The 14,432-nt window shown below is 36.5% G+C and overlaps 1 protein-coding gene across 1 annotated transcript in view; it reads left to right on the top strand.

Annotated features, from left to right (window-relative positions):
* FAM9A (family with sequence similarity 9 member A) overlaps positions 1–14,432 on the top strand; it is a 41,992-nt gene that overhangs the window by 10,527 nt on the left and 17,033 nt on the right. Inside the window, 1 exon segment of the mRNA XM_058441823.1 lies at positions 13,369–13,493. Within this exon segment, the coding sequence (XP_058297806.1) occupies positions 13,369–13,493 (125 nt within the window).

The following is a 14,432-nucleotide window of genomic DNA, read 5'->3' as shown; positions in this document are numbered from 1 at the left end:
TATGCCCATCCACACGGGACCCCCACCCCATGCTTACTCCTTGTCACTACCTCCCTCCCTGCAGGTAACCATGAAACTGACTTCTGACACTATACGTGACTTGAATCTCTTCCGAATTTTATGTGCATGAAATCATAGTGTGTTCTTTTTCTGCCTTCTTTCACTTGGTGGTAAATGTTGAGGTTCTTTCATGCACCTGGATGCAGAAGTAGTTCCTTGATTTTCACCGTTGTTGTAGCAGTTGGTTGTTTTCATTATACCACCATTTATTGGCCCATTCTGCTATTGTAAGATATTTGGATTATTGCCCCTTTTTTCTCTATTACAAATAGTGCTACTCTGAATATGCCTTAAAAACTTTATTTTGGAAGTGAAATTCACTTAACATGAAAGTATTTATTGTAAAGTGTACAATTTAGTGGCATTTAGTACATTCAAAACTGTTCACCTGTCACCTTTATCCAGGTCCAAAATATTTTCGCCACCCCAAAGGGTTCTGAATACCCTTGTGGATGTCTTTGGTGGATGTATGTATGCATTTCTGTTGTGTATGTACTTGGCAATGCAATTGCTGGGTCATAACTATGGGTATATTTTTAAATAGCTATCATAAAACTGCCATGTAGCTTAGATATTTTATAGGATAACACCTTTTGGGTTTAAAAATAATATTTATTCATTTTAGCCAATTTGGAAAGCATATAAAAACATAAGGTAGAAAACCATAAAGAATAAAAATTGCCCATAATGCTCACATTCAGAGAGAGCCACTATTAGGGTTTCAAGATATTCTAGCCAATTTTTTACATACACATTTTAGTCACTGCATCTAAACCATTTTGCCTTTACTTAATAGTGAATTTTGTTTTATAGCTTTTCCTTTAGAAAATATTTTAATGATTGAGTAGTTATTCCATTATACATATCTACCATGGTTTATTTTCCTATTTTTAGACATTCAGGTCATTTCCAATTTTCTACTGTTGTAGATAGCAATGATGCGAATTAATGTGCATCTGTCTTTGTAGTATATACCTTTGATTGTTTTCTTAGAATTACTTCGTAAAGGTGGAATTGCTGGGACTAAGGTTAACATCAGTCTTGAGGTTTTTGGCATATATTTCCACATTGCCCCTAGAAGGAGATATCAGTTTATGTCTCATATTAAAAGTGTATGAAATGTAATGAATCAATATTTCACTGAACCTCGACTCATGCTGGTGGTCTAGAAAAAGTTCTCTGTCAAGTCGGCTAGCATAGGTTATACTGGGAATTACATGTATCCTAAAATACACCAGCCACATTATCTATACAGAAATACATAATTTTCTAGTAGTAGAGATGAAAAATAGAAACTTTAAACAATAGTAGAATGATTTGGAGGAAATATCATGCTGAGCTACAGGCATTGTAAATACTTATCAGCCTAGTAGTAAGTGGAATGTTGTAGAATTGTCCCCGATGACCCCATTCTCGTCTAAAGCACTTACCAGTAATTTACTATTGATACAAATATTGATGCTGTTCTTACACCTTTCTAGGTACTATGTTTAAAATACAACACACCATCCCTTCACTCAAAGTGTGCAATTTAGTAGGAAAATCTTACTTTAAGTCCATAAAATGGTTAAACAACATTATAGGAAATAAGCATTCATTACAAGAGTAAAAGCATTTTTACAAGGGATTTGATAATAGTAATCCCACGAGTTCCAAAGACACATGACTGTTATAATAAAGGAGATAGAATTTGAACAGATTTGAAGGGAGGGAAAGGGTCGAATTGCTGAAAGTGGGAGAGGTATTCTAGGAGTTTTGGAAAGCATGAACAAAATCTCAAAGGAGAAAAACTCAAGACATTCTAGAAAAGTGCAATTAAACCAATGTTTCCTTGGATCCAAGGATTAATTTATTTTAAAATGTAAATTCTGGGACTAGTTGAGTGGATTAAGAAGAGATGGAACATATTGGAGCTATGTGGTTAGGAGCACTTAGCTCACTGTACATTAGTTTATGATACTGCTCTTCTCCTGTGGGCCGAGATCTCAGGCAAATGGGAGAAGGAGAATTTAAAGGAAAAGAGTAGTGGGATGCATCAGGAAGGAGGGCTTTTGAAGTATAATGTGTGTTTTGGTGATTGCAAGGCTAGATGATTGCAATGGACATAAATGTCACCCTCCAGGAAGTCAAGGGGCCAGGGTTGGGAAGAATAATAACAATGCTGAGACAAAAGTATGCAAGTATCTCTTACCTGTTTAATAACTTTGCCTCTTGCTTGTCATGGTCATCATGATTGCTCCTGAAATGGGTAAAGGTTTCCTGGTGAGGAGAATAGAAAGATACTGTGCCAAGTGCAAATTTGTCTTGCAAATTTCCATGTGCACATCTCTTAAGGAAATTATGGTAGAGCATCAAATACATTTGCTTGTGTACAGCAGCCAAGGGAATGATGGAAATGCATCAAAGAACAGGCACCAGAGAGTTCAAAATGCTACTTCTCCCCCTATCTACCCGTATGCCTCCCCAAAAATCTTTGTCATCTTTGGAAGTTATTTGGGTACCAGCCATTTACTCTGAAAATGAATATTTTTTAAAAGAAATACACATTTATCTTGACTTTTTTGTTTGGATTTTTCTGCAAGATAACCTGATGGTCAATGGTGGAACTTTATTTGTTTTAGAAGAATCATACTAATAAGTGAAGAATGAATATTTGACAGAGAAAATTGTACTTGGGTACTTGCCATGTTATTTTAGGGTGTCATTGATATATTCATGATTATATATTATGGTGTCATGATATATTTATTTAGATCAAGGCAATGATCATCAAAGTCTGCTAAAATCTTTAGGTGATAGGTTGATAAAGAGCTTTGAAATAGTTCCATCAGGGTGACCCCTGCAGAACCACAGGTCTTCTTGGTAATTATTAATCTTCTTCCTGTTGGGTTACAATGAGAAGTACCTAGCACTACCAATAAGTATGAATGCCAACACAAATTGTCCTGGTATCTAATCAAGTTTCTAGAGGTAATTGGGAATATATAGACAATTTATTCCATAAAAAAGTATGTAAAACATCACCACAAAAATATAACCTGCAAAATTTAAAATGTGGAACATTTTTATAGAAAAAATGACTCAGATTCTTACAGAAATAAATGACACAGAAAGAAAAAGGCAGGGGGAACTGCTATCGATGAAAATAAATTTAGGTGATGTTTTCACCAAATGAATTTTTATTAAAACAAATTAATTGTAAAAACTGTACTTTTTGCTGAAAGTCAAGAAAAAATGAACACGATTGGCATTAGGTAATGTTAAGAAATAATTGTTAATTTTGTTTGATGTGATATTGGTATTGTGTTTCTTTAATCCCTTATTAATTATAGACAGTGAAAAAAATTAAAGATGAATAATGATATGGGTGGCTGCCATCCCAGAACCAAGGGATTCCTGAGATGTGGGAGTTTCAGTGCTAAGATCAGAATAGTCCTGGACAAATTGGGACAGTGGATCACTTGATTTCTGAGATTTGTTTTAAAATACTCCATTAGGCCTGGGCGCGGTGGCTCACACCTGTAGTCCCAGCACTTTGGGAGGCCGAGGCAGGCAGAGCACCTGAGGTCAGGAGTTGGAGACCAGCCTGGTCCACATGGTGAAACCTTGTCTCTACTAAAAATCCAACAATTAGCAGGGCATGGCGCTGTGTGCCTGTAATCCCAGCTACTTGGGAGGCTGAAGTGGGAGAATCGCTTGAACCTGGGAAGCAGAGGTTGCAGGCAACAGAGATTGTGCCACTGCATGCCAGCCTGGGTGACAGAGCAAGACTCTGTCTCAAAAATAAATAAATAAATAAATAAATAAATAATAAAATGCCCCCTAACTAGATGGGTAGGACATATGAAGAATGTTACCAGGAGGTTTGTTACCCTGTCCTTTCTATGTGGGGCTATGTTTGAGAATTTCCATAACAATACAGTTTCTTTAAAAAATATGTTTCCACTTTTAATAATGGCTTGCACTTGCTTCTGAATTCTAAGATCATGTTTTCTCCATTTTATCATCCTCTGGTGATGAAGGGAAGAGTGAGAATCAAATGTGAGACAACATAAGAAGGAATCTCCAGGAATTTTTGGGAATGACACAGACCACAGTTTGTTATGGTGAGAACTTCTCGCAAAGATGCATGAAAGTGAAGAAACGTCCTTCTAGTTCACTGTATGTATTCAAACCCACTGGAGACATGACGCCAGTAATTTATTTAAAGGCTAGACAATGGCAAACTCAAGAAAGAGCTTATTTACAGAGAACATTATTTGAATCTGAGACTTGGTATAGGCTCATGTTGGAATTACACGGCCGATACGCTTATACAGCATCTTTCCCCAAGGAATACTATCAACAGCAAATTAATTCTGTGCTGCTAAACCTGAAGTAGGCAGCAAACAGACATTTTCTGAGACACTGAACTGGAACTTTCCAGTTCAAATGGCAGTTTAATGGCACAATTCGGAAGGGAAACAGAGACCCCTGTCACGTAATCTAATATTTGGCAATGTTTAGACAAATGTTTGTGCAACTTTCAGGTCAATGTTTGACAAGTGTTTAGGTGATTCATTCTAAAGGAGGCTGTCAAATGCCAGGTTGCCGGTATCATGCTAACGAAGTCAAATAAAATGGTGTCAGGAGATTACAGTCTGCCCCAAATAATTTTACTCTCTTATTGTATATACATTGACATTGTATTGATTTCGATAAATCCTTTAAGATGTACTTAAATAATGAGAATGGGAAGCCCTCAAGGGAAAATAGCAAAGGTACCTGAAAGCTACAGAAGTCAAATAGGAAAGCGAGGGAAGTCTGGAGGAGACATCCATTGCCTACAGCCCAGGGCCAGAGCTTCCTTGCGGTCAGTACATGATGCCTTGTCCAGAATTAGGGTCTCAGAGAGGCCGTCAGTTCTCCACTCAGTCCTGCAAGCAGTTCCTGAAGTTCTCAGTAGCAGAAGCAGAAAGGACTGGCTGGGCCCTCTGGTCTCTGCAGAACAATCTCAGAACTCAGTCATTATAGGCCGTGTGTACTCACGAGCATGTGCTCTATCCACACACTAACTAGGACACCAAAACTATCTCAGGTGCAGGAAACCACAAAACATCACCGAAGAACTGAGTAGCAGCAGAGGGGAGTGATGTGGGCTTTTTATCTAAAGCTCCCAACAGTGCTGTGGGTGAGGAAGTGCTGGGATTCTGGGTCATTGATTGGAAGCAGCCAGCTTGGCTTTATTTGACTGACTCTAGACTCCTTGAGAGTCTGATAAAAGGGATAAAATATGACCCTTTGTCTAGGATGGCATTTGGGTGAGCGCCGCTGAGATTTACCTTGTGGGAGCTCAGCAGACAAGTCTGCATTTAAAGGAACATACCATGTGTTCCAAAGGCTAGAGGAGTGGGCTCTGCCTGCTGAAGGCCGGTTTTGGGGTTTAAATATCTGCAGCGCCATCACTAGGGCACTCTGGGACATACATGATCTTTGGAGTTAGTGTCAGGAATTGGGAAGAAACTTACATGGAGGGAACACTTAATCTGAGATCCTGATGACGATGATAATGGTGATGGTGATGATGATGGTGATAATGATGGTAATGATGGGATGATGACAATGATGATGGTGATGATGATGATGATGATGACCATGATGATGGTGATGGTGATGATGGTGATGACAAAGACTAGAAGAAATCAGTGCCTGTAAATTCCATGCCAATACTCCATTCTGAACACCCCAAATAAATAGGGAACTCAAAGCCTAACCAACCCATCTGTCCAAATGAATTGAGAATGTGCTCCAGGGACAGTGAAAGGATGCAGGTTTGAAGCCTGAGTAGGACGCAGAAGCCCAGAAGAGGAGAGTGAATGTATTGGATTATGGTCTCATCTTTTCAGGGCCCCTGACTGCTGCAGTGGGGTGTGCCTTCTACAAAACTTCTCTGCTCTGCTAGTGTTTGTGTTTCTTCCAACAAGGAAAGATTTGTCCAGGGTAGCCTGGAGCATTACTCAGTGCATGGACCAAGGGAAGAGACAGACCTTTGCTGAAACCCCCAGAATCTACACTTTATTTGCTCTGGGACCTAAGGCACAAAACTTCATAGTCAAATCCTCTGTTTTTGGATTGTCAGATAAGCACAATGGAATAAAATGTGTATGTTTGCTTTGTAAACTAAATGGGATACAGCAGGCATCAATATATGTGTGTTAAAAGAATACTTTCTTTTTCTTTTATTTAAGTTAATAGTAATGTATAAAATCTAATCTTGATGAGACTAATAGTACAAAATTGGCAAAAAAAAAAGGTGTAATTGGCTTGATATTCCATCTGACGGAGCAGCAAAGTATAGGAAGAGGGGACTTGGGAGCTAGAAAGTTCCTAATTTCCTTAGGGTTGGGCTTCTTCTTGAATGATACATACACCACATCCTCATTTTAAGATAGTCTTAATTAACAAGCAAATATAACTAATCAATGATTTTTTAAATAAGCACCTACTATGCTTCATATGTGCAAGATTAGGCAATTTCATGCTGGCTTCCTCTTTCACTACTGAGAACCAAGTGGGTGAAATTATACCTTTTGTTAGAAAAGAAGCAATTGAATGAGGCACTGAGGGTTTTTTTAAAGCGCCTATAAAGTTTCTACAACTTCAAAGTAACAGACCTCACTGGCTTCACAGATACAAACTTTTTCAGATTAATTCTGAAAAGTTAACTAATTGTATTTTTGCAACGAATTATGGAGTATATATGAAGAGAAAATTTGTTTTCCTTTCTTAAACGTGTATGTACATTTTTCACGTAATATGTATATGACTACATGTCCTTATGTATATATTAGTCATTCATGTAAGTATATTAGGCTCAGGTAAAGCTACATAGTTTTTTATTTAAATAAAGAAAGCCTTTAAATTGAGCCATAATTTGCTGATATTATATGCTAGTTTGGCAATTTCGCCAAATTTTGCTCATTTTTTCTTTTCATTGTTTGTCAATATTTATATGGGTTACCTACCTATGTGTTGCTGCTTCAGTAAATAAGAAAAATAATAATAATTGTGAACGGTTTTTTAAGTGAACTATATGGGAAAAGTGAGTCACATATCTCAAGTGTAAAGAGATACGTGTGTGTGTGTGTGTGTGTGTGTGTGTGTGTGTGTGTGTGTGTGTATGATCTAGAACATGGAAATACTGCCATCTGGTGTTATATATCTTGAACATTATTCAACTGCCCTTGAGAAAATTTGAAATAAATCTTCAGATTTCTAGCCCTCGGGTTTTGCTAAGTAGGGAAAGCTCTTAGTCTCAGATAAATGTGTTCTTTTGTTTCTCAAAGGAAGAGGATTCTAAATACCGTATATGTTACATTCAATTAATGAATATTTGAATTAAGAATCCAACAAAGCAGTTACAGGATCATTTCTCTTCATACAAAAGGATCCTTCTTTAAGTCTGACACTGCAAAAATTTTTTTGCTTTCATCTCATTGCATGAAAATGTTATTCAGTTAGCCCAATAATTTTGAAATTATTATTTAAAAGATTTTAATATCATGAATGACTATTTGCATTTGTAAAGTTGGTGTTCAAAATGCTTTTCAGCTACAAGAAACAGAAAAGGGCTATGGCCTTCAAAAGGGAAGGGATTTATCACCCATGTGTCTGCAGGCCCCTATGGCTAAAGTGGGAATCTGAATTGCCTGAGAGTCCATTTTAAGGGAATTGGATCAACCCTGTACAACCATCATCAGGGCAGTCTGGCACATGCATGATCTTTGGAGTTAGTGTCAGAAATTGAGAAGAAACTTACAGGGAGGAAACAATCTGAAATCCTGATGATGATGATGATGATGATGGTGATGATGATGATGATGATGACAATGATGATGGTGATGACAAGGGCTAGAAGAAATCAGTGCCTGTAAATTCCATGCCAATACTCCATTCTGAACACCCCAAATAAATAGGGAACTCAAAGCCTAAGAAACCCATCTGTCCAAATGATTTGAAAATATGCTCCAGGGACAGTGAAAAGATGCATGTTTGAAGCCTGAGTAGGATGGAGAAGGCCAGAAGAGGAGTGGGAGTGTATTGGATTATGGTGGCTTTTTTTCAGGGCCCCTGACTGCTGCCGTGGTGTGTGCCTTCTACAAAACTTCTCTGCTCTGCTGTTGCTTGTGTTTCTTCTAACAAGGAAAGATTTGTCCAGGGTAGCCTGGAGCATTACTGAGTGCATGGACCAAGGGAAGAGACAGACCTTTGCTGAAACCCCCAGAGTCTACACTTTATTTGCTCTGGGACCTAAGTCACAAAACTTCCTAGTCGAATCCTGTTTTTGGATTGTCAGATGAGCACAGTGGAATAAAATGTATATGTTTGCCTTGTAAACTAAATGGGATTGGTGTGTAATGAGTGGGTACAAATTTGCAAAAAAAAAAAAAAAAAAAAAAAAACCCCACGGTGTAATTGGCTTGATTTCCATCTGAAGGGCAGCAAGGAGCTAGAAAATTCCTAATTTCCTTAGAGTTGGGCTTCTTCTTGAATGATTCATACACCACATCCTCATTTTAAAGATAATCCTAATTAACAAGCAATAATAACTAATCGATGATTATTGTTTTAATAAACACCTATTATGCTTAATATGTGCTAGATTAGGCAATTTCATGCTGGTTTCCTCTTTTAGTACTGAGAACCAGGTGGGTGAATAATTCCTTTTCTTAGAAAGGAAGCAATTGAATAAGACATTGAGGTTTGTTTTTTTTTTAAAGAGCCTATAAAGTTTATGCAACTTCAAAGTAACAGATCTCACTGGATTCACAGATACAAACTTTTTCAAGTTAATTCTGAAAAGTTAACTAATTGTATTTTTGCAACCAATTATGGAATATGCATGAAAAGAAAAATTGTTTTCCTTTCTTTAACGTGTATGTACATTTTTCATGTAACTTGTATATGACTACATGTCCTTATCTATATATTAGTCTTTCATGTAAGTATATTAGGCTCAGGTAAAGCTACATAGTTTGTTGTTTAAAGAAAGAAAACCTTTAAATTAAGCCGTAATTTGCTGATATTATATGCTAGTTTGGCAATTTCGGTAATTTTTTCCCTCATTTTTCTTTTCATTGTCAATATTTATATGGATTACCTACCTATGTGTTGCTGCCTCAGTAAATAAGAAAAAAATAATAATTGTAAACTGTTTTTAAGGGAACTATATGGGAAAAATGAGTCACATATCTCAAGTGTAGAGAGAAATTTCTGATGTAAATATCTGTGCCTATTGTCAATACTGATTTTAAAGTCTCCCTGCCCAATATTGGTCACTATAGAAACACCGTTTTTTGTCTACTTGTATATAGATATATGTGTGTGTGTGTGTGTGTGTGTGTGTGGTGTGTGTGTACGCCCTAGAACATGGAAATACTGCCATCTGGTGTTGTATATCTTATACATTATTCAACTGCCCTTAACAAAATTTGAAATAAATCTTCAGATTTCTAGCCCTTGGGTTTTGTTAAGTAGGGAAAGCTCTTAGTCTCAGATAAACGACCTCTTTTCTTTCTCAAAGGAAGAGGCTTATGAACTGTATATGTTAAATTCACTTAATGAATATTTAAATTAAGAATCCAACAAAGCAGTTATAGGATCATTTCTCTTCGTACAAAAGGATCCTTCTTTAAGTCTGACGATGCAAAAATATTTTTGCTTTGATCTCATTGCATGGAAATGTTATTCAGTTAGCCCAATAATTTTGAAATTATTATTTAAAAGCTTTTAATATCATGAATGACTATTTGGATTTGTAAAGTTGGTGTTCAAAATGCTTTTAGGCTACAAGAGACAGAAAAGGGCTATGACCTTCAAAAGGGAAGGGATTTATCACCCACGTGTCTGCAGGCCTCTGTGGCTAAAGGGGGAACCTTAACTTCCTAAGAGTTCGATTTTAGGGAATTGGATCAGCTCTGTACAACAGTGATATTCAAACATTTTTACCTGAATACTCTCTAAAAGAATCTTGCTAACCTGTGCATCTCCTGGCACATTTTAGTTACAGCTACAATTTTACATCATAATTTTAACTAGATGGAAAGAATGAAATTTCTAGCATATTATGAATATAAATATTTAAAGACAGAGCTGCAACGTCATGCTTTTAAACCTTTCCAATGTAAGCTAATTATCATAACAGTTTGATACCTATTATAGTTAATTAAAATCCCTAAAAATGCTCTTCTTTAACAGGGGAGAATTTTCAGTCATTTGTTTTATTCCTTGAAGTTTAATTTCTATTCCGCTCTCCTCAGACAATTTTATCTTAAAGTCATATTATTTGATGTTTGAAAATCTTTTATTGATAACTTATTTTACTTACCTAAAACAAAACTGCATCATATTGTAAATATTTACTTTTCAAAAATTCTTGCAACCACAAGACTCTAAGAGTTTAAAGACTTTCCTGTAGCTTGTGTTATTAATACATTTATTATTATCACATAGTTAATCAAAACAACATAAAGATACAGCATTTAAAATATAATTATATATGATTAAAACATAAACATTGATCATTGTTCAAGAAAATTCATTGACATGAATCTCTTAATGGGATCAGTGGAGGTTTCCTCCATTTTCTATTATTATTTATTTACGTATTCATATATAATGGTCTCTCAACTTTGGCACTATTGACATTGGGGGCTGGATAATTCCTGGGGGGAGGGAGGACTGGCCTGTGTATTCATTGTAGGATGTTTTGCTGCATTCCTGGCTTCTACCACTAGATGTCAGTAGTATATTCCTAGTTGTGGTGACCAAAAGTACCTCCACACTGCCAAAATCTTCCCTGGGAAACAATCTCCCTCCTCATGAGAACCACTATTGACCATTCCTTCAATTTTGAGAACACAAAGATTTGGAAACACTGAATTTCAAAGGGATTTATTACTCATTACTATGACTATTAATTTTACATATTAATCTCTCCCATAGAGGGATTTTTTTATTCCAATAAACACAGGGTTGAGAACAATTGTAATATTGTTGAATTATAATAAGCCTTTCCCAAGATGACATTTTTTAAAATAAAAATCTACTTTATGCATGTTTTTGTCAAAATCTTAGATCTATGTGCAAGGCTTTCCAATATATGGGAAATTTCAAATTAGTCCACTTTTCAATTAGCAAATCAGTCCTCTTTTCAAAGTACTCAGGCCAGGCATGGCTCATGCCTTTAATCTTTGTACTTTGGGAGGCCAAGGAGAGAGGAATCCTTGCTGCCAGGAGTTCGAGATCAGCCTGAGCAACACAGTGAGATTCTGTCTCCACAAAAAAAAAAAAAAATTAAAATTAAGAAGTGAGCCAGGCTTGGTGGTGCTGTAGTCCCAGCTTCTCAGGAGGCTGAGGTGGGAGAATTGACTGAGCCTGGGAGGTCGAGGCTGCAGTGAGCTATGATAGCACCACTGCACTCCAACCTGGATGATAGAGTGACAAAACAAAAACAAAAACAAAACAAAGTACTTAACCATATCAGACCTCCTTTTGTCAAAACAGCCAGGCTAAATAGTTCAATTCAAATAAATGAGCTACTATGCCTTTCATAAAACATCATAAGACCTACTGAGAAATAGACTACAATAGACATTTTTATAAGACTGATTACCAAAAGCCATCAAGAGCTAATAAAATGAATCTATCCACTTTTTATTATAGGCTATAAAAACAAGAATAAATCTGTATGTTGTTCCGCATTTTTAAATTTGCAGTATTGTAGTGTGATGTATAAAACCACAAGTTCTTATTAAGCAGGGAATATGATAAATGGCATAATACTCTTTTGGTAAATATGGGTGTTGGTGTTAGGCTTTTGGGAATAATTAATTAAGGACCATCTATAATAATCAGACTTAACTACAGTAATTCTGTTAGGCATCTTGATCTTACTTTTCCTCTTTGTTGTGTAAAAAAAAAACAAAGAATACAAAACTAAAAGTTAATCAGCCTAGTAGCCCATATAATTTTATGTGCTATTAATGGGAGAATATTAAACATTTTATAAGATGAAATAACATGGGATTGACTATAATTTAAGTATATATAGTGTTATGTGTTTTGGTAAATTAGGTTTCCATTGGCATTGAACAACACATGAAATCCAAAGAAATCATGTAGAATATTTTTATTCTGCATATTTTAATCCAAAGTAACATGAAGGTCTGGTGGATCCATACATCATCAGTTGCGTTTCATCAAATTAGGATTATTAACCCATACTAGTTCAGGGCTTGAAGGTGCTTTGTTTTTATTATTATATGGCTAAAGGTATTCTTCTTCTCAATAAATGACACCATTGGACTGTATGTTGAGACCTGAAGAGAATTATTTACATTGCAATCCATAAGGAAAATGACTTTTCTAGTTCAACATTTCTTCATGTAGCTCTTTTTGCTTTATGACTGGACTCTGGTGAGATGATTGAGGATGACGGAAAAGCTGAGGTTGAGATTGGTGAAGCAAACTCACCATCAGGCTCACTGCTCATATTCTGTACCGTATCTCAATTCAAAAACTCTCAGTCAGGGCCCCAAATTCCTCATTTCCGCCTATACCCCTCCCCCAAAACAGGACAGAGCCTGTGTACAGAGCCCACATTTTAATTATACTTAGTTTCCAAACCAGGTAGTGCTTTTATATACACTTTCCAGTTTCCAAAATTTGCTGAAATTTCCTCTGCTCCTGTCTTCCCCATTCTGTTTGTTCCTATGCATTAATACATTGATTTAATGTCATTATCGTGAACCTCGAAAAGGAGAGGAACTCATATATGTGGTTAGTCCACCACATAAGCAGACCTCTTCATCTTTTTGACTCTCACAATTTAGATGTTATTTAAAAATCTAGTTGATTTCATTCATAACTATCTGCCCTTAACTGCTCTTAGAATAGCTTGAATTTTTATAATCTCACTCACCTACCTAAGCCTTTTCAGTTTCCTAGTTATTCTATGACAGGAGATTGACAGCATTTAATAATTCTTACAATTGTTTCTTCCTTTGAGAGAAAAAAAAAAGCTTATCAACAGAGTAAGAAGGTACCAACAAACTCCTTTTAGGTAGGGCTTGCAAACTAGAGCCTGTGGGACAATTCTGGCCCACTTCCTGTTTCTGTAAATAAAGTTTTACTGGGACACTGGCACACACATTCCACTGTGGGTGTCTGTGTCTATGCCTGCTCTCGAGCTACAGTGGCTGAGTTGGGTAGATGTGATAGGCTGTATGTCTGCACAGGTGAAAATGTTTGCTGTCTTTCTCTTTACAGAAAACGTTTGCTGAACAGTGCCTTAGATTATCACATAATGTATGTTACCCAACTTGCTGCTGTTGGGTTAGTCTGTGCCGACTTGCGTTCATTATTTGTGGGAGATTTCAGATACTACAGTTATGGTTTTAGAGGATGTTTCTGAGTCTAATATGCCTCCCATGCTTTATTATAGCTATGCACATTAACACATGTCTGGCATATGAGAGTAAGTCTTTTATTTTGCAGCTGATCAAAGGTTTGCTTTGATTAAGGGAATTTTCCACCTACGTGTTCCTTGAGTGAAAATGAGTTGCATTATTGACTTGTATCCTATTTGTATTTTGTTATATTATTCAGGGAATGTAAACAAATATTAATGCATTCTCATCAAATACTTGCTCTTTTATGGACGTGTACAATGTTCATATAAGGTTAGCACTGCCAAACTTTTAGCAAATAAAAATACAGGATGCCTATTGTTACAGCTGAATTTCAGATAAACAACAGATAAATTTTTAGTACAAGTATGTCTAATGGAAAAAAATTCAAATTTAATGGGATGTCTTGTGTTTCATCTGCCAAAACTATTTATGATTTACATGTATAATGTGTCTATTTTCTAGAGTAGCAGAGCTCTAGGGACATATGCCAAAGATGACAGGTAAACTTGAAATGAAGAACTGAAAACCCACTTTTATAAATGCATGCCATTGTGTTTACTAATACCAACCTTCGAAGCAACAGATTTGTGCAGACAGTAGTTGACAGAGCGGGAACATCTCCATCTTGAACAAACACCACCATTCTAAGTTCCCCTTGATTAAAAAACCGCCTAAATCCAGCCCTAAAACATCAGCCTAATAGCTAATGTCAGCATAACCAGAAACATTCCAACCCTAAGATAAACCCCCTCTCCAACCAGAAACATGCCAACCCCGAGACAGCCTCCCCTCCAACCAGAGACATTCCAACCCCGCAATTACGTTTCCCTCACATAGAAACATTCCAGACCTACGATAAGCCCCTCCTTCCAAAGCCCTTAAATATCCTCAGTCTGTAAGAGAGAAGGCTCCTGACCAAAA

The sequence above is a fragment of the Hylobates moloch genome, unplaced genomic scaffold (assembly GCF_009828535.3).
Source record: "Hylobates moloch isolate HMO894 unplaced genomic scaffold, HMol_V3 SCAFFOLD_7, whole genome shotgun sequence".
In the NCBI taxonomy this organism is placed as follows: domain Eukaryota; kingdom Metazoa; phylum Chordata; class Mammalia; order Primates; family Hylobatidae; genus Hylobates; species Hylobates moloch.
The sequence above is the reverse complement of the archived record's forward strand: the minus strand, read 5'-3'. Positions and strand labels throughout refer to the sequence as shown.